Genomic DNA, 25,154 nt, shown 5'->3' on the forward strand with positions numbered 1-25,154 from the left:
TCAGAAACATGAGGCATTTTTCAATTCGAAGCGTTATGGGGATTAATCTGCTAGTTTTTTTTTTCTTACAGACCTAAAAAGTAGTGTCAGGGAGCTCACCTCGGTTCTGCGTAACAAAGCAAGAAATCGCAGAATCAAACGTTTGTCTATTATGTCGTCTCCTAACCATCGATAGAGCAGACGTACCTCTTATTTGAATGGGTGAACGGAATGGAATGACAAAGAACAGTACAAAGGAACGGAGCTCGAAGCACTGCGTCTTCGTTCGCGGTTTATTCTGCAACAAGGGCACATACAATATGTACCAGGCGCTCTCATGGGCAGCACTTCCTTTACCTTTCTGTAGACGCGTGTTCTACTGCAAAAGTAAAAAAGTTGTGGTATCAAAAATTGGTCTTCTAACGGCACTTCAGGGAGGGTGACTCCAATGTAATGGCATCTGAGACTCGACCTTGTAAATTGGGACATAATACCAACAGCACGCCCGAAGGGCGTCATTGATAATGTAGTCACAAGAGGAGTGACTGAACATAATGTCTTCGAGTGACTGATAATGTCGTCGCAGAGGAGTGACTACTTGCCCTTCTCAATGAGGCACCCGCCGTCCACCAGCATATCTCAACATAAACTTGCCAAATTCGTAGCATAAACACGTCATCACGTTTATAAAGGAGGTTTCAAAACAGCCAGCGCGTGTGTTTATTGCATCAACCCTTGCCGTTCTTCTATTTCGGTTAGATCCCGCATTACCAGGTATCTACGTCATAAGCATTCAGTAAGCATTCATTCACGTGTAAAGGAGGTTTCAAAACAACCAGCGCGGGTGTTCAATGCACCTACCCTTGCCGTTCTTTATTTCGTGCAGATCCCGCATTACCAGGTATCTACGTCATAAGCGTTCAGTGGGCATTCATTCACATGCGTTCTGCGGACAAATGTTTCACATTAACATGAACAGCCACAACGCGTGGGATCTGGGAATGTTTTTCCTTTATCAAAGGTACACAGGCAAGCAAATTCTCAGCAATGAAGTCTAGGAGAGCTTAATTCTCCCCGTTTGTCTCTTTTTCTACGCTATACATTGCGTGTGCATATGTTTGCGCTCTTCAGTCTGTCATTCTGAGCAATTAAGTTGTGCGTGGTAATTTCCTCTCAGCGCTGCCTATATCAAGGAAAGCAACATGTTCGTTGCCGCTGAGAAATGCGGGTACGCGTCGTGGCTCCGACTATTCATTTCGTTTGCTCTGTACTATAAAGCAGCATTAAGTGCACTTACTGCTGTCCTTAGTGCACATCTATGCATCGTAGAGCGTGAGTGCGTTGAACTGTCAGCTGTACCTATATACTCACCGTGGCGTGACTTAGCAGTATATTGTTCTTGAGAATTCCAGCACATGGTGAAAAACAGTTGCTTACTAAAGAAAGTCACCCTTTTATTTGCCTTAAATGTGGCGAGATCATCATTGAAATCAAACTTCCCAGCGTTAGCGCGTTATGCTGCCGGCAATTGCGGCACATAGTGAAAATAACGACTTATGTTACCTTAGTGAAGCGCAAGTGTCACCACGTTCAACGGCTTGAAATAAGGTGTAATCGTAACTGAAATTACGACTTCCTAGAGCGGACACAATACAGCGAAACAACTCCGTGCAGGCACCAATAAGTACAACAGTTTTTGCTTAGGCAGCTTGCAGGATGCGCAGTTAATTACGTTACGTGGTCATGCTACCCTTACCAGCCTGCCGAGATAGACACGGTCGCTGTAGGCACCGATCAACGCCAAAATAAAACACAAAGAAAACTAATGTAACCCAAAGGCGTCTAATATCCGATGAAGTAAATACTTCCGACGCCATAAACACCGTCGCTTTTCGCGATGGCGTATCCTCAATTGAATTATACCATGTCGCTGGTGCACATGCAATAAAGGTGTTGCGAATGAGTATATACAGCATGCTCGTATCTTGCAGCTGAGCTAGTTTTGTGTCTAAGAGTTGCTGCTGCTGCTGCTGTTGCTGCTAAGCGAACTGCGCAACACCTAAAAGCGGTGCTGGCATTATAAGTGAAAATACAAAAACGAAGCGTTTAATGGGGCCAATGAGGGTGAACGTGGAGTGTTGGGGCGTCCTCTAGAGGCCCATTGTGGAGACGAACTCTTCAGCGCAATTGCACTGCTGCAACCGAGCTTGCCACGAGATCAACTCGTCGAGGACGGTGCGCTCGGCGCGGGCGCGGGTCTCCGGCACCTCCGAGCGCAACTTGTGCAGCACGCAATCCACGACCGCGCCCAGCCACATCACGTTGCCGTAGAAGTGAGGAGCCCCGCGGTCGCTGCGTGACGTGCATGTATAGGCAACGTGCGTTTTTAGAAAACCACTTTGCTGGTGTGCTGAACAAAATGCGCGCATATTTAAACACCTTTTCTTGTTTATATATACTGCATAGGCTTTTTCAAATAGTCTACACTTGAAATGTATGAGGACGCATAAAGTTATTAATTTATATTTGCCAATAGATAGTCCATCGGCCTATGAAGTTGACGCCTTGCACTAGTATTATATAAATAGCCCGAAGAATTTAGGTTTTGTGTAACGCAGGTAAACATCCTTGTGCCTCGATCGCGTGGATACACTTATAGGGTATCCACACGACGAAGCGCCAACCCTCCGATTTTTTTGGTGCTGAATGACTCATTACGCGACTACAGGCCACAAATTGCTCTACGTGCATTGTCCGTGACCCGCACGGACAGAAAATGCCGACCTGTTTCTCACATCCGAATTCCAGGGGTTGAGCAGTTCGAATTTAGCCTATAGAATGCTTTCTCAGCCTGCCAACAAATGCTGCTCTTGTTTCTCGTTTTTATTTTTTTTTATTTTAACAATACCGTTTTTAGGAAACAAATACTCGTCCTCATTCAATTCAGACAGAACAGCAGCTGTCGCGGCCTCTCTTGTTTCTTCGCTCCCTCATTCTGAGGCTACTCTCAAACCAGTTTGCCACAAGCATGCGCGGAGAGTGCGCGTACAGTGTACTAGAAGATACTGGCCTTTCTAGTACACTCTATCCGGCCCAATCACTCACGAATTATGATCGACTGTCGATACATTTGTGAAACATACATAATTTTATGCCAGGATACTTGAGACTTCACTGAAAGCAAGTCAAGGTGGTAGAATGACTCTTGGTGCATATTATGATGAATCATCCTAATTACAGAGTAATTAAATATTGTAAAGTCAGTCACGGCTACGTTCTTTCATAAAGAGGATTGAATCATGCGCTCCAATTACATGCGCAAGTTATTTTGTGGCTGCAAGCGTTACTAGAAAAAAAAATGTTTCGCGGTTGCTACCGACATGCCCCACGTCAAACGTCCCGGAAAACACGGTAGTGCCTGCACTAAAGCGGTCCTCTGTAACGATACATATCACTCAGAAGTAAAATAGAAGTAACATAGGTTAGCAGAATGTTCAATTTACCCTAAACTTAATGTTTGTGCCACCACTGCGCAGAAATGGCAGAAATAGGTCGCGTCTACAAATGTCTACACCTTGTCTGATGGGGTTATAGCGCGCGATATAGAGTAGTAATATTTTTACGGGTCTGTGGTCTGCTGACTTCGTTCGTCACGCGAATGCTCTTCGCAGCCGTATGGGCTCCAAAAAAGTTGTGCACGGCAACGTCTTTCGTCTGAATGCATGATAGCGGCACATTTGGACATATATACAATGATGTGTGCCGGAGTTACGTTATACGTAATTACTTGAAACTTGGCTACGGCGTCTCACAATTCAATAGCGGCCATGCAACGACCGTGCTTTGTAACGTCATTGGTCAAATTATTTGTCTGTTTAGGAAGACTGTTCTATTAATAGCAACACGGGAAACAGAACCATTGGCACATTTTCGCGTAGAACTTCCTGTCCGCAGAAAGGAGATTTTTAAAAGAAATTTGTTGCACCATTTGGTTACCTCCTCCGTTTTACATCTCAGGCGTGTTATGGGGGCAAATAGCGAAGAAACACATGTACTTTGCCGCTGGTACCATGTGAATTCCATGTAATTATACATGATATATTGTCGCACCTGCAGTCTGAACGAGGGCTGTCAGCTGCGTTATGTTTGACTGCAGAGTCGTCGTTGTCTTTGTCCTCTGCGATTGAGAAAACAAGCAGAAAAACATACCTACTTAATTTCACTGAGTGTGAACGCCTGTAGGTCAGCGTGAAAAGGAACGTTCCAAAAAAAAAAACAAAAACAAAAAAAAAACAGCTTTCACTTTGCACTTTTTCGCAAACAAAATTCGGCGACAACTTTTTCACAGGCTCACGCCGCACGCACGCATTACTATAGATTACTCGCTTCTTCTTGATAAACACGATCCATACTCTTTACTTTGTGCTGAATTTATACGAAGCACTTATTACCTAAAACGTATAAAATTGAACTATATTCGTGACGATCTTCAGCTGAATAGCATTAGGTCCCTGGCCCTTGCGCGAATAAACCCTATATATCTTCATCATGGTAGCAAGGGGGGGAGGGGGGGATGGGGGGCGATGACTGGCTAAATATTTGACATTATGTCCGTTCTTTCTGTGACGCGTCCTAGACACCAGTGTGAAAATATCACCCATATATAGAAGTCGGTTGAGGCTACAGACACAGCAATCTTGCGTGCTCTGCATGTGCTTCTTAGATGACGTGAGTTTTGCAGCCTTGACGTCATGTATAATACACCGTTGATCCTTGTTGGTCGCGCTGTGTTCCGTAGTGGTTATGACATCGGGAAACCGATTGCGTAGGGTGCACAGGCCTTGTTTTTCAAAGACGTGGTGGCTGAGTGTGGTGGTTTTTTTGTGTTATTATTGCTATAGCAATTATATCGACACTCCAAGCGAATTTTCGTCGTCGTCATTGGCGTCGCCGGGGGGGGGGGGGGGGGGATGAGGAGGGGGGGGGGTGCTCCACACCTATTTAGGTACATGTATGCTATATGCTTATCCATGCCGCATATGTGAGTTAAATTGATAATCGATTCAATCACTAAAGTTGCTCATGCGAGGTCTTACGTTCTTGACTGAATTATTCCTCAGAATTTTGAGAATGGCAGCCCACAAACAAATGCCATGAAACACAACATTCACAGCGCATGCTTTTATCTTAAATCTTCGAACACTATTAATAAGTGCGAAAAAACAAATATATGTTCACAATCTGAAAGTGATGTAACTTCATACGGGGGGTGCTCTTTATGGACAGCGCAGTGGTGCCTGTGCGATGTCATTACAGGCCCTACCTGGCGTGTTAAAAAAGCTTTTAAGGGTGCCAGAAATTTCGGCGCACCCACATATGTCGCGTCCGCGTTAGTCGAACCCGCTTAAAGGAAGAACACCGTCCGAGAAGTTCAAGGGCGACGCTTTGCTATCACAGTCAGTGCTTCGCCTTTCGGGCGGAACGGCCAATTTCTTCAAGACCATACAAAGCTACCTGCGCTCACGTAGGTTAATCTGTTGAGGACCTTTTTGGCAATCTACATGTACAGGCGGGGAGAAAATATCGCGGGATCTGTGAGAGCGTGCCATGAAAAAATGCATGCTTCCGCCCTCTAACGGAGCAAGTAGCCTGTTGTCGAGACAGAGCATTGCGCGTGCGGGTCCTTTCGTGCACCTGCTAATATGCCCACTTCTGGCGAGCCTGCTGTCGCAAGGAATTGCGATGAGCGTAGAAGTTTACGCTAAGAAAGCGATGTCTCTTTCAGCCGGCGAAGCTTGCGGTGCATCGTTGCGCGTCACAACGGCTGAAACACACCACTTTACAAGCGTAATCTTTGCCGCACGAAGTTCCGCCCCGATGTGCGCCACGAAGCTTGAGCATCGGATCAAGTCTTCGACGTGAAGGTAGGATCGCATGTAGAAGCTTTTGTTTATAGCACACGCTTTTATCTGTTTCTCGTATATTTGATTCCTTAATAATCAGTGATTTCTCAATTGGATAGGGTGGAAAGAGCCTCAATTCAGAACACTTTTACTTTACATTTACTATGCTGCCATCTTGCAATCCACCTTTCAAGAAATGTTCAGAAAAATTATGTTCCATTATGCGTTGTCTGTGGATTGCCAGCTCGTATATTATCATGAGTACGTCGTGCGTAATAATGTGCGATATTGTCGCCCGTTGAGCTAAACGGTAACAGTTTCCAGCTGGAAAGTGCTTAACAATTCCAGCTCAAAAATGAGCACAAAGCTTGACAAGGGCGTTGACTCCAGATTCTTTGAGTGGATGATCGACAGTGGACTTCAGTGGATGATTCAACTGCACTGAAGCAGGCATAGAATTGACAGTTTTGTTTCGGGTAAAAGTCGCGCGCAACCTGCCTGGATCGACAGCGAACGACAGGCCGCCGGCCAAGTGCGCTTTCAGACCAGCGCTCTCGACCGAGATGGGCATCCTGTCCGGCAGCCGGTACTCGAGGCAGGCCGCGTCGGTCACGGCCACCAGCAGCTTGTCAGCGTCCACGCTCGTGTGCCGGAAACCCAGGGCGCGCTCGGCTACGGCGACGCAGCACGCGGCCTGCTGCACCAGGCTGCGCCCTTGTAACGCGCTGCGCAGCTGCCGTGGAGACAAAGGCGTGATCACGAGGCAGAAGCGATCGTCTTGGTGGCGTTGGGACACGATACAGAGTTTCCTACAAACATTTATAAGATGGAACTCTGTCGCTTGTGTCGGCGGGACCTGCAAGTTATTCGCTCTCAGCCAGCGGGGGAATGATCGTAAGTATACATGGATTTGCCTAAGCTTCGTCTTTGTGACTTCGAAGGGCTTTGCGACTGAGCAAACGATTCATTTCCAACAACATATTGTTTCATAAATGCAACAACTCGCAATGATTGTGCATGTGCTTCTTGCTTTCTGCGTTTAGACAGGCGCAAGAGTGCTTCGAAATTTAGACCAGTAAGTGCAGATATGCCGTAATATATCAAACCACAAGAACGACTGAAGCCATAAGCATGAAGATTAGACAAATCCATGTACTAACCATCATTCCCGTGGCAGCTAACGGCCGCAGCGCAGGGGCTCTTTCTAGTAATTTTATGTTAGCAAACTATTGTGCGACACTGTTCGCTGGTCGTGCAGCGAGACACCCGTTCCAGCACAAAAAGTCGTGGCTTCTCTTCTGGCGAGCAGTTTGTATGAGAAGGGGAAGTGCATTTTCCATGAGTATACGCTAAAGGGAATAAAGAAAAAGAACTGTGGTAAGTTCGCAAAGGGATATTTTTTGATCGTCAGTGCTGTTCTCGATAATCTGGACGCCTATCCTAAGGACATGTCCACGATCACCATGGGCTGGTACCTTTCCTCACGCAAAACGTCTATCGTAAGCACTTTTTTGCGAATACGAGTCCGGACAATAAGCGCTGCACTCGCGACACAGATCTATGTAAAGCTTGCACGCACGCATGCGCGCACGCACCAATTGTGAACAACAACAAAACAGTCCTCCATAACCACAAGCAAATACACTTGTCTCCAGGGAGCCTAGACGCCCGTTTTAGAAACAGCATAGACGGTTCGAAAAAGAAAGCGTAACCTCACTGAACGTCATCTGTCGAAGCAGTATGTGGCGGTTGATGTGGTGCGCAATGTGTTATGCGTGATAATGATGTATGTTGGGGTTACGCTGATATAGAATGCGTTATTTATTTAAATACCTGCATGCCTGAGGCTAGGCTAGAAATGCCTAAGCCTGCACTAAAAGAGGAATAGCAAGCAGTATGGTACGCCCCGGTAAACGCCCCGCCAGTGAGGATGGAAGGTGACTAAACAGGACCGAAATGAGAGGATGCGCCACACGCGCATTAATTAGGCACGCACGCGCAGCTGTCCCCCCTCCGCTGCCTATGACGGCATAAACGCGTTGGTTATGCCGCGCCGAGCATCACGCAAGCAAATTAAGCGGAACTTCTCTGAACGTTAACTGTCGAAGATATCATCATCATCATCATCATCATCATCATCATCAGCCTATATTTTATGTCCACTGCAGAACGAAGGCCTCTCCCTGCGATCTCCAATTACCCCTGTCTTGCGCTAGCGTATTCCAACTTGCGCCTGCAAATTTAATAACTTCATCATCCCATCTGGTTCTCTGCCGACCTCGACTGCGCTTCCCTTCTCTTCGTATCCTAGAAATGCGTATCCTAGATATGCGTAGCATTATATGGCGGCAGGCGTGGTGCGGAATGTATATGTTCAGCAATGTAAATATGTGCATCTCTCTTCTCGTACGTATGGCGAAAGCGGACTGGCTTGTTGAATGTTTTTGCGCCGGCGCGCTCGTAAATATAGCGGACAATGTGTCTTTTGGCACTCTACTCTGGATGGCAGCCATCAACCGCGCACACAATGGGCTTCAACCTGTATTGGGAAAGGGGTCTTCTGGCTTCACACTGAATTTTTCAGCCGACTCGACATATAATGCTACGCATTGAAAAAAGCAGCTACCCTTTCGCAAGCATCACTTGGGCCGTTGCACTCACCGTTATCCGCGACAGCGGCTTTCCTGCGTAACTTAGCTCGAACACAATGAAGTGCAGTGTTAGGCAGCATTGATTTGTGCCTGGAACAAGGAGAGTGCAATATACGCAGAGTTATCGAAGGCACTACAACATTTTGTTTGCATAATAGCCCACAACATGCGATGTAGGCGAGAATATTAAAAAAGAGAAGACAAAACAAAAATCGTAGGTGAAAGCTAACGTAAATGACAGAGAGAGTACAGTGTTCCTGAAGAAGTACAAGTAAGAGTGTGCCGATGGGTAAATTGGCAATAAAAAGTACGAACGCAAATTAGGCTAAATCATTGGCATTGTGTCCATTTAGTATCGCACGTAATGTCGAGTAAATTCATTTAGTATTGAATGTCTAGAGATAATACGGCCACCGAAAAAAAAAACATGCCCAAGCTTAGACAAGTGAATGCACGTCGTCGACAGAGAAATTTTACAATTTATAGTGCTTATTTAAACAAACCATACCACACGCGATTGCAGTATGGCGTAGGCAGGCAGAGACAAAAAAAATACAGTGAATGAAAAATAGCAAACTACAAATGTAAAACTTTTCGCCTATGTCCCGAATAACCCAGACAAGTGGGATTTGAACCTGCAAATGTTTTTCACAACAAATCACTGATAGCGATCAAGGTAATTTTCCTGTTTTTCGATACTCTAGCACTATTCGTGACGAATCACGTGCCATCGAATGCTGCGTCAGCGCCGTTACTGAACTGTTGCATCAGAGGAGTTACAATCTATAACCAGCGCTGCGCGCCAGCAGGATATTGGCCTGATTGGCGCGAAATTATCAGTAAATCTTCAGCCTGAACTAAAAAAAAAGTTATTCAGTTTGACGGACATTCTCGCTTTGTTAAAACGGGATTTCGAATTCATGCGTTTCTGTGGGAATTTCAAGGTCAATGACGATTACTTAACCGTATTCTTTAGATCCTCATAACTCGTTGCACTGTAATGAAGGTTGACTGCAACCTTATTTCAATTTTCATACTATTCCGCCGTTGAATTAAACACGAGTACTCGGGAAACCATGTACGAGGGAACAGAGTATTTTATGCCTAACAAAGTAAAACGACTAGTGTGTGTACCCTTCCATCGGCGGAAGGCCGCGAGCAAATCGGATGCGTCGGGGCTGCCGTCCGTACCGGCCATCTCGGAGGCGAGGCTTTCGGCCAGGGACTCGCTCGAGGAGTCGAGACCCCTGCTGCCGCTGCGCAGAAGCCACTCCGGGAACTGGTCGAACACGCACGCGATCCTGCGCGCGCACAGCACACACACACGCTGCAGCCAGCTACGGAAAATCTTCGACCACGAAGAAAGCTGAAGTTTGTATTGCGGCGTTCTTGATAAACGGAGGTGAAACGCCGGCAGCAAGGTACGATCGTTATCGGTGGCCACCTCTTGTGATTTAACCATCGTTACTGTAGGCGTGCGAAGCAACAGGCTTTCGGTGCTAAAACCGGGCCTAACGGCATGCTCGCAATGCGCTCTTGATATACTACTGTGACAAAGAACGTGAAACTGCAGCAGTCTAGCGCTGTTACTGACATCTGGAAAATTGTGGGCACATGCGCCTACTGAATATTCAGGGGCACCAAATAGTCAATTTCAATAGTTGCCTATAGCGCTTCCAGAGCTGCAAGGCGATGCATAACGAGGCTGCGTTAACTACGTTCTGCGTCAGCGTTCCACGGGCGACCGTGACGAAGCATACATTCAAGTCACCAGCAATGACATGGTCAGTCATAAAAACTGTGATGTCAGATAAATGTCACTGCCCCGCATAGACAGAGTTTAGGCTTCCTGTATTGATAGTTATGAGAGACCGGGATTGACCCGAGAAAAATGCCTTTGTTGTATAAATCTGCGGAAAAGAACTTAAAGTGGGACACCACTTCTCATGTATACCAATACGGTTTATAATATATATATATATATATATATATATATATATATATATATAATAGGCTATTTCGGGGATGTGCAACGCAAAAGAAGTCCGGTTCTGTTCTTGCATACGTCCGTAGTGGAATGGTGTCATGCCCAGTTGAGTTAGATGTAAGATTGTAAGAGCATATTTATAACATGGCCCTTCCAGTTCAATGCATCTGTGATTAGTTGTCTTCAAATAGATATTCTAGAGACGACCCCTAGATGATCGGGCATCAATACTTCATGTCCAGTATTTCTTTCCTTGCAAACATCTTATCCTTAGTGGAAGCCTCAGTAAAGTGTCCCGACAATGATCAACAAATCGAACTATTGAGAAAATGCATGCTCTACATAGCAGGTTCCGCCACTTATTAATTTGGCGCAGTGGCTGATGGTTCTTCGGCAAATAGAAAATCAGCAAGATGTTCTAACCGTTCAACCTCGATGAAGTTTGGAGTTCCGTAGCGGGTGCCATGCTTCAACGTGCTCAGCTTGCTGAAAAGTAAGACGGAGACACATGTCAGCAACGAGCAGCGAAGGCAATCTCTTAAAATGACGCGTTTTATATATACCTGCAGTTTGACACCCACGTGCTAGCAAAAACATTCCTCGGGAAAATGCTTAGATGACTCACCCGTGAGAGCGCTAGACTTCCGGAGGAGCTTACCATGGAGGAAAGGAAAGGATTAGGTGGGAGCGTCACGTGACAATTTTGAAGTAGCTTGATCATAAAAAAATATGAGTCATTCCACTCTGTGAAGGTGGATGATCAGCGAAGCTGTTTACACATGACATAGAGGTGACACAGTATTTCGAACAAAGGTATGACATCTATTGCCCTGATCGGTGGTCATCGTGATGATAGGTACGCAAACACATTCCCGTATAACCTCTGTTATCAAATGTGTCCGTCACGTAAGACAATGAATGGCTCATATCCATTTAAACAATGGCTCATACCCCGTAAATAAAACAAATTTACTTAACGCGGCCTCCCCATTAAGAGGATAGAAGAGAAATGAAATTGTACACTGGAGTGATTAGCGGCAACGGAGCAAGCTGTGGAAGACGACGACGACGACGAACGCGCGAGCTGTGGCACGAGCGCGTTCGCGCGGTTGCACCGAGGGGCGCCAACGAGCTAGCTGTGGAAGACGACGATGCTCGAGCCATATTGCTGATGGTGATAGTTTTTGTTGACGGACACAAAAAATGTCGCAGTTTCGCCTGAAAGGCGAAGCATCAATTGCGATAGCAAATTAGTAGAGAGCTATACCGAGTAGGGATAGTTGTTTTATTGGCTGCATAAACTTGAACATTCGCTTACTAACTGAATGAACAAGCGTGGTGTCAGCGCGCACAAGCAAACATGAGTAGATCACACTCGATGACCGCAGGCAAGCACTGTCAAAACGGTGGCGTGAGGAAGGGCGGCCGCCGCAGCGAGCGAAGGTTCGTGCGGTCTATCGCTTCAACAGAAACTGAGCGGCGAAAGCACTGCGCATACAAAGGTCACAGCCGTGTGGAGATCGCTTTCATGATACCGTGCGCGCGACAACACCGACAGCCCGCACCGGCGCAGAGTACAAGAACGCATTTGTTGGCAGAGTAGAAGCCACCCCTCCCCCTACCTCCCGCGCTGCCTTCTCGTTTTTCTCCTTTCGCGTGGGAGATTGCGTCGCCAGTTCCCCTTGCGCCCGGTTGCGAGATGCACATTTGGTGCCACAGCACAGCGTCGCCCCCACTCCCTCCCACCCTCCCTCCCTCCCTCTCTCCCTCCCACACCCTCACGGCCTTTCGCGCGACAGGAAGTCGCGCTTCCTCTCCGCCGTGCGTTCGCTCTCCGAGAAATCGCGCGTCCCCCGCGCGTTCACTCGCACATACGGCGCGCGGCGACGATTTTATCGCCCTTGGACTTTATACGGAACCTCACGGCGACGACGACAGCGACGCCGACGGCAGAAATCCGCTTAGAGTGTGCATATAATTGCTATCGCAATAAAACTGCACGGGACCCTAGCCATAAACAGCTTCCCTGTAAAATAATATAAAGGAAAGGCGGATGGGCAATAGGCACTCACCACGTGACAGGCAAGTCGTAATTTCCAGCCGTCGAGCGCGCGGAGAGTATGAAAGTGAGGGTTGCGGCGACCCATCGGAACGAACGCGTCACTAAATGCTACTACAAGCCAAACAATGCCTCGAAAGGTTTGGCAAATTCGGAGGGCCTTCTTCACAAGAGCAAACGCGCAGAAAGGCACCGAAGGAAATAAAGGCAACTTCAGAGGGTGTAACCTTGGCGAGGCTAGCTGCCTGACGTCATTGCTTTCTCCTAGTTTTTTTTTTTCCTTTCCTCCATGATGCTTACCGTGCCTCACTCTGTCGCACAACCAAATTGACTCAGTCACTGGACACAGGTAAACAACCGAGTAACCGCTACATGTGAGGATATCGCAGTGATTAAAGGTCTATATTTCTCAGAAACTAATGCGATTGGGTATACACAGATTCTTTCAAAATTAAGCATTCGTTCTTTTATTTCGGTCTTGAAATGCTACGCAAGTGTATTTCTAATTCTTCCGCCCCTGCAAGCAAAACTGAAAAAAAAAAAAACAGTATAGTAAGGGTGGCTGATAGGGCACTTGAATCTATGACACAAGAACAGAAAAAAACATGCATGTTATTTTATTTACCGCCAAACGGAATATTCACGCTCACCCTTAACGCGAATATTCACTTTTAATCGAATCACATAATCTGATTTTATATGAAAGCAACTGTGGGCAGGTGAAGCAAACTGCTTCACCTGCTCTTTCTCGCTGATATAATCACACCTTTAGTTAACTTCGTGCTACGCCGCACCAAAACACGCCTGTTTATAAAATAAAAAAAAATGTCGCAGTTTCGCCCGAAAGGCGAAGCATCGATTGCGATAGCAAATTAGTAGAGAGCTATTCGGAGTAGGGATAGCAGTTTTATCGGCTGCATAAACTTGGACACATTGGCTTACTAATTGAATTAACAATCGTGGTGTCAGCGCGCACAAGCAAACATGAATAGATCACACTGAATGACCGCAGCCAACGACTGTCAAAACGCTGGCAGCAAGCGCAGGTTCGCGCGGTCTATCACTTCAACGGAAACTGAGCGGCGAATGCACAGCGCATACAAAGGTCAGAGCCGTGTGGAGATAAGAGACGGTGCGGACGACCGGCATCCCCGGGCAAAGCGCAAATGAGAAGTTGTTGGCAGAGGAGAAGCTGCTCCTCCCCCCCCCCCCCCCCCCCCCTCTTCCCGCTTTGTTGCTTTCGCGTGGGAGATTGAGTGGCAAGATACGCCTTTGGTGCCGGAGCACAGCGCCGCCCCGCCTCCCTCCCTCCCTCCCTCCCTCCCATATCCCCACGGTATTTCGCGCGACGGTAACGTTTGCTTTCCGCTGAGCGTTCGCTCTCCGTGATAACGCGCCGGGCGGGGGGGGGGGGGGAGGGGGTTCGCCTTCCGTGATAGCGCGCGTGCCCCGCGCGCTCTCGCTCGCGCATACGGCGCGCAGCGACGATTTTATCGCCCTTGAAATCTATATGGAACCTCACGGCGACGGCGAAGACGACGGCGACGCCGACGGCAGAAATCCGGTAGCAGTGTCCATATAATTGCTATCGCAATAATAAATAAGAAATTGTTAGTTTTTGTTTGAAATTGTTTTTTGAATAACAGCGAAGCTTGAAACCCAGGTATACGTTGGCAGCACGTGTAGCCCAACATTCCGTGCTCCTAATAACTCACAGGCAGCACTGAATGGCGGAGGCGATGGTGTCGACCTGCTGCTCGGTGAAGTCTCCCGTGACGGGAACCACTTTGAGCACGGTCCGCCTGAGCAGGGAAGCCACCTGGAAGACTTCGCTGTGGCGGCCGTGGGCGATCCACTTGGAACGGTGCTGGCTCCTAGGAAAAACCAGACACATGGGGTGTGCTTAAATGGGTTTCGTTCCTCTCGTGTTTAACAGACACTAAGGAGAAAAAAAAGTAATGCGGTGGCAATCTTGCGGTAGACGTGAGAGAAATGCGTGTGGCATTGCTTCGTACCTCTTTGAGGTCCCGGATGCATGATTTAAACCGCGTTGACCACATTTCAAAGTGTTGCTCAGGAGCTCGCTCTACACACGGCCCGCCTTATTGAAGAGTGAAGTGTAACTGATGGTGGTCCGCAGCAGACCACGGTCAGCTGCGCTACACTGTGTATATATATATATATATATATATATATATATATATATATATATATATATATATAGGTTATGTCTTCTTCTTTCGTGTTTCTCGTGTTTTGCCCTTTGCTTTGTCTTGGCGTCTTTCCTTTAACTCTCTCCGTCTCTCTTCTTCTTCTTCTTCTTTTTTGGCATGTTCAACTTAACATGACAGGCGTGTCTGACAAATGTGCATGTCAAACACGCTTAACAGCGACCCATAATGGGGACCGTATCAAGCACTTGTCCACTGCCAATAATGACAAGCAGCTGTCGTGAAGAACCCCGCTACCAACAAGGAATCTCCCTGCCATTGGCTCTCTCCCTGGATTCTTTTTTGTGGTTTGCTCTCTCTATCTCTCCTTTCTCACTTTTTTGGCGCCTTCTTTCACTACCTGAAGATATAAAAAGACTGTTGCGAGAAGTTCCTGTATCCCTTGAAAAAGGTCGGTCCACTGACCGAAACTGTTGGGTAAATAATAAACCTAAGATAACCGCGAAGTTGTGCTTCTGATTCTATATATATATACCTCTACCAAGTGACTGGCTTCCCCTACTTCACGCGCATACTTTTCTTCGACTTTGACACTTCTAATGCTAACGCATTAAAATACTATTTGAGCTGTGTTTTTAATTACCCTTCAGCAATCTACAACAAAAAGACACCTTTACCGTGAGAAGACGCTCGGTAAGTCACAAAAAACGCAAAACGAAAAACGGATGGTTACGCCACCTTGACGTTTCCGCACCAGCTCGCCGTGACGTCATAGATTTTCGCAGTGTCTGCACGTCCTTAGGTAAATTTCTATCGATAAAGAATGACTGCGTTGTACTCTGAAAGAGCCAGTGACTGAGCCTAGGAAAATTCAAGAGCTTTTACGGCGCCATAGCGACCGAAATGCAGGGAAAAAAAATACGGTGATATCCCTGACCTCACACTGACGTACCGGTCCTAGGGTTTCTGCGTAAAATTCGAAAAAATGGAACTTTGACCTTAATTTTCTATTCTACTAATCAGCATATTGTCGCAAAATCTACGAAAGTAGAGCCCTTAAAGACTACTCTATCATTGTAAACTGCTTTAGTGTTTTCCTAATATAATAATTTCTGGGGTTTTTGAGTGCCAAAACGACGATATGATTGTGAGGCATGCCGTAGTCGGGGATTACGGTATAATTTCGACCACCTGGGGTTATTTAACGTGCACCCAATACACGGTACACGGGCGTTTTTGCATTTCGCCCCATCGAAATGCGGCCGCCGCAGCTGGAATTTGATCCCGCGCCGTCGGGCTTAACAGCGCAACATCAAATCCACTTCGTCACCAAAGCGGATGTGTATTTCGTTAGTGTCCCTTTAGAGCTGTGCCAATTCCAAGGAGGAATACTAGGCAGTAACTCTAATTATCCTATCTCGATATGCATTCGGTGCAATGGGAACCTTATTGACCAAGATGGTTTGAGCACTACCATTGACCCACCAAAACTTTGCCGTGGTGTCGAAGGTCCGGTGAATGGCTGCCATCTGGCCCTTGCGCCGGTAAACAACACACATTCATTCATTCAATGGCTGCCATCACCACTCCGCTTCTTTGCTGTACTCTCAAATAACTCTGGTGAACGACTTAGCAATTAGTAGTTTACAGGTTATTTGGAACAATCGCTTTGACTTTGTATAGCCGGGAGAACATGTGACGTGTAATGGGCACGCCAGTGCCCAATACAGTAACATTGCTGTCGTCGGCGCTTGGAGCGCCTGTGCTCCTGAAAGCGTGGTCGTGCGCGCGGCGGAAAGCGTGCCTTGTCTTCTCCTACATGGGCTCGCCTAAATGAACACGAAGTGGACGGGCCGGCTCGAAAAGTGCGTTTACGCAGCTCCAGTCAACCACATCATCAACTGCCTCAGTCGCATTCTAATAAACTTGTTCCTGGCGGGCCAGAATAGCAGACAACAGAGCGTGCGAGCAGAGCATTGTGCTCCCGATTGCGTAATGCGCACTGCAGACCAGTCCCGACCCAACAGCGTTCGCACTAAACTTGCCTTAGTGGTCGGCCTGAATCTGCTCACACTGTGCGGGTTGCTTGGCCGATTGATGTGGTTCAACGTCTCGAAGCAACGCAGGGATTACCGAGACGAATTAGTGCGTGGTTCCTAATTAACTTGAACAGCGTGGAATTCTTTAGCGTACGCACAAGACTCGATATATTAGTTTGCCTCGATATATTAGCGATATATTAGCGCAGGCTGGGGGTCACACGCGGCTCACCCGTTCGGCAGGAAAGCGAGGAAAGTGTGCGGCGCGTCCTGGTTGCATAGATCCAGCAGTCGGCTCGGGAACACCTCGATGGGCTGCCGGGACATGCATGGCGTGTAAGATAAAGATGCACATCAACGAATGCTCGCGAAGCAGAACTAGTAGCCAGAGGTATATAAAGGCAATTCTTAAAAAGTTTGCGTAACACATAACAATTCTATCCCTTGAACTGGATTACTACAGGAGGCGTACATATTACTTGCTTCACTAATGAACTTTGACGGAATTAGTCGAAATTTGTTGTAGTTCAAAACTTTTCTGCGTAATTTGAAATGTAGACGCTGAAAGTGATAACGTCATACGTTAAATAGTGAACTTCCGTTAATTAGTCAATTGAGGATCTTGCTTTATTGTGCATCATCGAATCATCTAGCTGAAAAAGTAGGCATGCGTTATGGACTACTCGTGGGTATTAAATTCTTGTTTTCCGTTAAGACAAAGAACGCCTGGTATGTGCGAGTTTGTTAGCTGTGGTTGTTTTCACTTGTTTTCGTTACCAAGCCTTTTGGCTATGTCGGCAGGTTGGTCAACGTCACTTAACCATAAGACCAAGAAATTCCCCTGCCAGCGCGTCAACTTGACCATCCGGACTGCTTACTAAGCAGATCTACGTTTATTTTTATATTTGTACGCAGGGTGTACGTAAGAAACTTACTAGGGGCGTCGTATGGCGCCTTGTCGTCTGCGTGTTGTTGTAAACTCTAGCATCGATACGCCCATATCTGCAGGCCACCCCAAGAAGGAGACGTCAGACGCGACATTCAAGTGATATTGCATGGTTTCATCGATCGCTATTTTACTACAGCAGAGACTTTTGTAACATGAGTAAATGGGAAAACGGTGTACCTCTTAATATGGTTACCTGCAGTGCTCTTATTCAATAAACTATATGCGCAGCGCTAAGCCTGCGTACGATAGATTTCTCTCCACTTACCCGCTTGACACCTTGTTTGCTCTTTATTATGACTTGGGGAGGGTCTGGAAACAGGATGAGACAAGTTAATGTTACTGTGAACACCGGAAATGCGAAGCAAAACATCCAAATGCCCCCTCAGAAACTAAGCCTGTGTTCACAAAAAGCTCTTACGCTGGAACTGTTCGTAAGAGAATTCCAGCCACTCCTAATGCTGGACGTGTTAGCGCAGACGGCTGGCCAATGACAAAGATCCCTTACTAACGAAAAGCTTAGTAAATTAGGCCCCAGTTTCATTTTTAGCATGTAGATTTAGTATTACAGAAACTATAGCAAATATTCTCAGTTAACCTGATACATTCTGCTTTTTTTGTGCTTTCAGGCAAGTGACTAAGCCGCGTAAGCCACGATGTCAACGTTGCCGATACATTGTCTCTCAACGTCGAAAAGGCCGAGGTCAAGATATGTCCACGGTAAGGTCCCAGAACTACCTATACCGCGTGCTACGTGTAAACGGAAGGCGCAGTGTGGCACACAAAAAATTAGGAAAAGAAACGCATAAGCCGCTACTTACATACTCTGCACAGGGATAAATATAGCATACGTTGGACTACAGAGACAATACCACACGCCATCATTTCGGCTTTTCGTACTTCAAGTACATAAACCAATGCTAGCCTGTTACAGTGACAATGTATTACGCTACCGCCATGGCGGAAGGCTGTTGCAGACATCAGCGGACACTGTCTTTATTCTTTATTGGGTTTTGTGACAGTTCGCGCTGTTGCACCGACTGTCTGGAGCAAACGTCTGAGGGCCATAAAAGTGGGAGAAAGCTAGATTTTCTCATGGTTTGCTGGTAAAGCCTAGGTACGTTCAGTCGCATTAGTCTCACTAACATGAGCGCGCTGTACTATGCCATTTGTCAGAAAGTGTCTCCAGGCTGCAAAAAAAAAAAAAAAAAAAAAAGCAGTTTTCTTTTTCGGCAGCCGGTATGCCACACTGATGCATAAATATCCAGTTAACCTGCAACTTGCCCAGTTTCAGCACATAAGACTGCTGCGCGCATTATGAAAACTGATCTGTCCTCAGAACTACCAGCATCAATACCTGTATACATAAATACGCATTAGCGGTTGGCTTTCTTAAATAGTTTACCCAAAAAGCTTGCGTCATTATCAAAATATACCTGATTCCTTCAATTATTACTTTGTTTCTTTTCGACTCAACTGGCTTAAAGCCTGTGTCACATGAGATACGTTCAACAGTTGTTTTCATAAAATACATACTTATGACGCACTAGACTTATGTACATGGAGAACAAGCAAATAGAGACCGATTTTATTGTAGTAAAAACAGCCTTCAGAAGAGCAACTTCACCTTTCACGTGATTCCGTATACCTTAAGATGAATACGCTGTTACAAAGCCTAATTAAGCTAGAATTAACAGGATGCTATGTCACTCCAAAATACAAGAATATATCTACTTTTACAGTTCTTCTAATGACCTCTCAGCACACTCAGTGCGAACTGCGTCTGGCTGTGCAAAACTCTCGCAACTCTCGCTTTTGTCTCTCCTTCTGTTGTCCAATGTACCAATAGTATCGTAACACCACAAGGCTGAAAGACAGCTGAACTTCCATTTATGTAAAACCAATTACGTTGTGTTTTCCTTACGTGGCATTCAGAACACTGACTCTACTGTACAGTCAAGGGCCGTCCTTTACGTGTACGATGTATCTGCTGCTCTTTTGCTAGGAAGAGACGGGGCCACGATATTTTTTTTCCCGTCCACGGTTTACTTTGGTCATGTTTACTTTTACTGGTTTAGTCAACCAACCTGCGTGAATTGTAGAATGGCCGGTTTCAATATACTACCCCTGTTCAAGTGCACGTACACCGATCTGCAAGCTTTTGAAACGGTCGAAACGTACCGCCCGGTAGCGACCAACTCGCCGACCACGGCCCATCGCTGATCTCAGACGGGGCGTACCCGACAGAGCGTGCTCTGTGATCACCGAATTCGCGTGGCGGCGCCACGCTGGTGTCCACCTCCTCCTCGTTTTTAAGAACAGCTACATACTCATGCTCGTCGTCATCATCGGAGCTGTCGAGCAGTCTCTGCGTCACTGAGCCCTGGTCGACCAGCAAGGAACGCCGGTCTATAAGCGGGTACGATTCGGCAAATCGCCTCCACGAAGCGCTTGACGCTGACCGGTCCGAGCTCAAAGCGCGTCGGCCACCGTACACAGTCACCAACGTGAAGACCAGCACCAGAACCGTCAGTGCAAACGAACAGGCTATGTAGATGAGCACCTGCGAACCATAATTGCGCATGAAACTTTAATGAATTCGAATGCTACGAATACAAAAGTGCCGAAGGTCGACGGTAAAGCGACAGAAAATTCTATAGAAATCTGACATTTTTTTCGCAGCCTTTTTAATTTCCAGTAAATTTTCGAAGTCAAAATTTCGCCAATGTTAAGGATGAACTGGTCATTACGCAAGATTACGTATAGGTATTCAGTGTTTGTCGCGCAGTCACGAGCTTTATACTCTTGCTGGATTAGTATTTCAGGCAGCAATAAAACTTGATTGAAATGTGTAGCAAGAAGTGAATAAACGCGAACTGGGACTCTGCGAGCGTTGTTCAGGTAAATTTAACCTTCTTTGTAAACTGCGGCTGAGTATTGACCACATATCCAAGGCAATCAGTGTGCACTTAACAGCCACAGTATAATTTCAAATCTGGATATTCGTAGCACATACACAAAACAATGAAGATGAGGCTTTGAACGCATCACTCACATATGAGCTCTTTTCCACAATTATTTGTACGTCAACAGGACCTCGTTTGCAAGACGAGAAAAAAATTATTAGCCGTCAATATGCCTGACGTGCTGCCTGGTTTTACAGTAGCGTTATTTGGAGCTTACAGGACAAGCATTATGCTATAGTCCAATCGGCTAATACAACGGCCTAATAGCGCTGAACTCCGAGGAGATGCTCCTGATTTATGGAATGACATTGCTTCTTGGCATTTATTATCGTGGGTTATCACGTTTGGGCCTGAAGATGCACGCGATGTACTTTTTAAACATTGTTAGAACGCACTTGCTAGCGTGATTGTCTACTGTGCCTGCGAGGTAGACATAAATGTCTTACACTTTACTGAATAAATAAATTATGGGACGTTGCACCGAACGAACGCACCAACAGCATGCTTCGTAAAAGGTAATTTCTTGCCATAGTCTTCATTGATACGGAGGAATGATTACAAGGAGCTTCGTCATCGAGGACGATTCTTGATCAGGTGGCTAAAACATTCGATCTGCTTGAATGATATACATGAGCAGGGTTATGTGGAGAAAGGATCTGTAGAGAAAGGTGGGTTAAAGCAGGCACATAACCGTTACCTCCTGCCAAACTAAAAATGAAGCCACCATGACTCCGCTACCGCTCCAATGCACACACGAGGTGCTTAACTGGTCACGTTGTGTCCATCCAACAGCACCTGTAGGCATAATTCCGTAATGCCATGCTTAATGGGTAGACACGGTGTCCCAACTGAAACGGGTCATGCTTTAAAAACAGTTGTTCTATGTAGGGATGATAACAATGCTGCACGATTGTCGAAGGGGAAACTGTCATCCACCTTACGAGTATTTCGAAGCTTCAAAGAAAACCCAGATGATTTCTCACGAAGAATGCTTCGCGGTTGAATAAAATTTCGTCGTGGTCCGGGGCGATAGAGTTCGAAAACATTCCACCATGAAACTTCCTCCAGCTTGCCAATTTACGCAGAACTGATTTGCGATATATTTCATTATTGTTCGCTGTCCTTTTGCCTAACCTGAGTTATGATCTTTCTTTTTTCATTGCTTGGTCCGGGTTAGCTAGGACACTCAGTGTTGACTGTGGAGTGAGTGATCAAGCAGACACAGACATCAAACTTCAAGAACTTTGGCTCTGTCACTGCTTTACTCTTCAATCAGAAATCGCGCAGGCTAAGGTTTCCTGTACTAGCTCTTACTGCGTATCGAGAAGCTTACTTAACAAAGGGTAAGAAAAATGTAGCGTTTTACGTGCCAAAACTACGATCTGAATATGAGGAACGCCGTAGTGTGGGATTCCAAATTAATTTCGACAACCTGGGGTTCTTTACCGTACAGCCCATGCATGGTACGCTCGTTTTTGTATTTTGCCCCCGTCTAAATGTGGCCGCTGCGACTGGAAATTGAACCCGCGACCACGTGCTTAGCAGCGCAACGCCATATCCACCAAGCCACCATGGCGGGTCTTAACAAAGGTGAAAGTGATGCATCACAACGGCGCTAAGAACTATGTCAAACGTAGAACCTGACAGACAAGCTGAGCCTTGGTAGAGTTCCACATATCGCCACCAATGAAGTAACAGCTAGTGAACTATGCAGCCTGGCGGCGTAACAAACTGCAAGGCCCGTCGTTCTGAATAAATGGCACCGTTGCGGCGTTGCGTCCTTAAGAAAACTGTCATGCGATGGAGTACACCGGGTCGTTAGCTTGATGATTACGATGGTTTTTGTTGTATTTGCGCTTCAGTTTCGGTACCCGCGTAATAATTAAACTCGTCGAGTTAGAGTACGCGTAACAGTAACTTGAGAGGTTGGTCTAGCTAAAGGCTTGAAATACTACCTGCGCCTCAATAGACGCGCTTTATCCCCGTTCGCCACCTGCCAATTGACATTTTCCTCCGTGGCGGCTCTGCGCAGTGGGTGTCTTTTGTGTAGTCTCCTGTTGCTACTTGGTCAGGTATGTCAAAGGCACTAAAATGACACCACTAGTCATTATCGCAGAAAAAAAAGTCGCAGTTACGCCCGGAAAGTGAAGCATCAATTACGATAGCAAATTAGTAGAGCTATACGAACCAAGGATAGTAGTTTATTGGGCCGTATAAGTTGGAAACATTCGCTTACTAACTAGACAAGGTGTCACGCGCGCACAGGTAAACATGAACACATCTTGCTCGATGACCGCGGAAGCTTGCTGTGAAAACGCCGGAGTGAGAAAGGGCGCCAGCAGCACCGGGCTAATTGACCTTCGCGCTTTCTCTCGTCTCGCTTCAACACGAACTAAACGTTGAAAGCACAGCGCATACGAAGCTACCGGCACTCCGCGCATGCACTTTGTCCCCAATCGCAGATCGCTTTGAAGATGAGGCCTGCGCGGGCGCGCACTTCCCCCACATCGCAGATCGCTTTCAAGATACGGCGCCCGCGCGGCCGCGCGGTGACCAGCAGCCGACGGCGCAGAACGCAATCCCCCCTCCCTCTCCGTCGCCTCGCCCCCGTGCCTCGTGAGCGCAAAAGACAACCGCGCTCTTCTGGCCTGCCTTCCTCCCTCGCGTCCGCTACATTGAGCCGCGATTATCGGCTCAACCTCGTAGGCGTTTACTCGCACACTCAGCGTATGGCGCGCGGCGACGATTGTATCGCCGTTGGACTTTATACGGAACCTCACTGTGACGCCGACGATAGAAATGCGCTTGGAGTGTCCATACAATTGCTATCGCAATAATAAAAGGATTTGCGCACCTGGTTCGTATGGAAAAACTCGCGCATAATGTCCAGGCCACGCATCCCGGCCATGTGCCCTGTGGCTCTGGCAGCGACGTCGGCCATGGAACGGTGGTCGCTATTGAGCACCACCTTGCTGGACTTGGGCAGCCGACGACTGGGAAGCAAGCTCAAGAGGCCACTCGTGTTGCCACGTTCGGGAGTGTCGAGCTCGTCGGCGGGCTGTTCCAGTTTCTTGTCTGACTGGAGGCCATGACTTACGTTATACGGAGAATGCGAAGCATGGCCTGAGAACCCCGGCGTTATCTGGTCTGTCCGTAAAGCAGGCGCGGTCACGGAGCCCAAGGATGCCAGCAACGCAAGTAGCAGGCACTGTGCAGAAGACATCTTCTCAGGAAGCAGAAGTTCCAGCGGTAAGAGTGTCGTACGTCAGCGATAATCTGGAGCGTCAATCGACGGTATAAACAGGCTGGCGCGTGCACAGCACCCGTATCTTCATCTTCGTCAAATTCGAGAGTGGGATGTTCATAACGACGAAGGTGGTTGTTGTTGCCTCAGAACATGACTAGTACCTACGAGGGGGATTGACCACACCGGATGAATTGAAACTTACACCCAACAACGTACAAAAGGGGTAAAAGCGTTTGGCAACTAACTCCTAACACAGATTTTGAGAGGGCCTATACATAAACTAAATAACTAAAAAATAAAGAGAAATTAACTACAAAAATATAAATAAAATAACATGTCCCACGGTCTATACCTTAGCAGCGTAACTTTTCGGATGTTTCAATGAATTTGTGCACAGCAGTGATCATTTAACCCTGGCTTGTGCCTAATTGACAGCACCCCCCCCACCCCTTCAGGACAGTCACATTCTTCGATTACTTTCTGTTTTCCACTTTTTTATCATATTACCAGCCGGTTCGTTGCCTATCCCCTACAGTGGGTTTGTGCCATTAAATAATCATCATCATCATCACATAAGTAGGAACGGAAGGCAAATCTTTATAATTTCTTGCCATTCATAACGTTGGAAAATGCTTTCTCGTGCGTTGAGCATTTGCGAATGTGGCGCAGGAGAGAAGGAATGCCTCCCATGTATGATAAAGATAGTAGCCCTGGAACAATGCGCAGAGGTGCCAGCTGCAAAACCGAGGCGTCAACATTTGATATATCTGAAGCACTAGCTGTGTACCAGGGTGCGAAGTGCGGTGCATGCAACTAAATGTCGGAATGGCAACGTGCGTTCCCTGCAACGTTCAAAGTTGACTCCAAGAAGTCAGCACACAGGCTGAGTTGCGGCCACTGTTTTTGGTGAGGACGCCACTGCTCCGGTATGCAAGGCAGACGCCAGTTCGTGCTACAATGTGGTTGCCTCAGGATTTATGCGTGTTGGTGTGCTTTTTCGTGCGCATTCTCGTGTGGTTTTTTTTTTTTTTTGTGATCGTGTGTGTGAGCAGCTTTCCTCATGTTTCCTGTGCTTGACTACGGTTCTTTGGTGTGCGCGTGTGTGGCAGACGGTTTTTTCTAGGGGTGTGATGCCGCGAAACTCTTGTCTGCCAGTGTGCAACTCGAACGCGAGAAGAGACGCTACCGTGAAGTACCGCGAATTCA

At 46.8% G+C, this 25,154-nt stretch overlaps 1 protein-coding gene across 1 annotated transcript; it reads right to left on the bottom strand.

Annotated features, from left to right (window-relative positions):
* Positions 1-6,231: 6,231 nt before the first annotated feature.
* On the bottom strand, positions 6,232-23,924 carry LOC119456962 (uncharacterized). Its single transcript, XM_037718782.2, has 10 exons — positions 23,556-23,924; positions 19,917-20,298; positions 18,004-18,047; positions 17,022-17,104; positions 14,295-14,453; positions 10,944-11,006; positions 9,668-9,834; positions 8,544-8,623; positions 6,381-6,615; positions 6,232-6,323 (listed from the first exon to the last, which is right to left on the bottom strand). The coding sequence occupies exons 1-10, from the start codon at positions 23,922-23,924 to the stop codon at positions 6,232-6,234; spliced, it is 1,674 nt and encodes a 557-aa protein (XP_037574710.2).
* Positions 23,925-25,154: the final 1,230 nt, after the last annotated feature.

This window comes from Dermacentor silvarum, chromosome 6, assembly GCF_013339745.2.
Source record: "Dermacentor silvarum isolate Dsil-2018 chromosome 6, BIME_Dsil_1.4, whole genome shotgun sequence".
Classification (NCBI taxonomy): Eukaryota; Metazoa; Arthropoda; class Arachnida; order Ixodida; family Ixodidae; genus Dermacentor; species Dermacentor silvarum.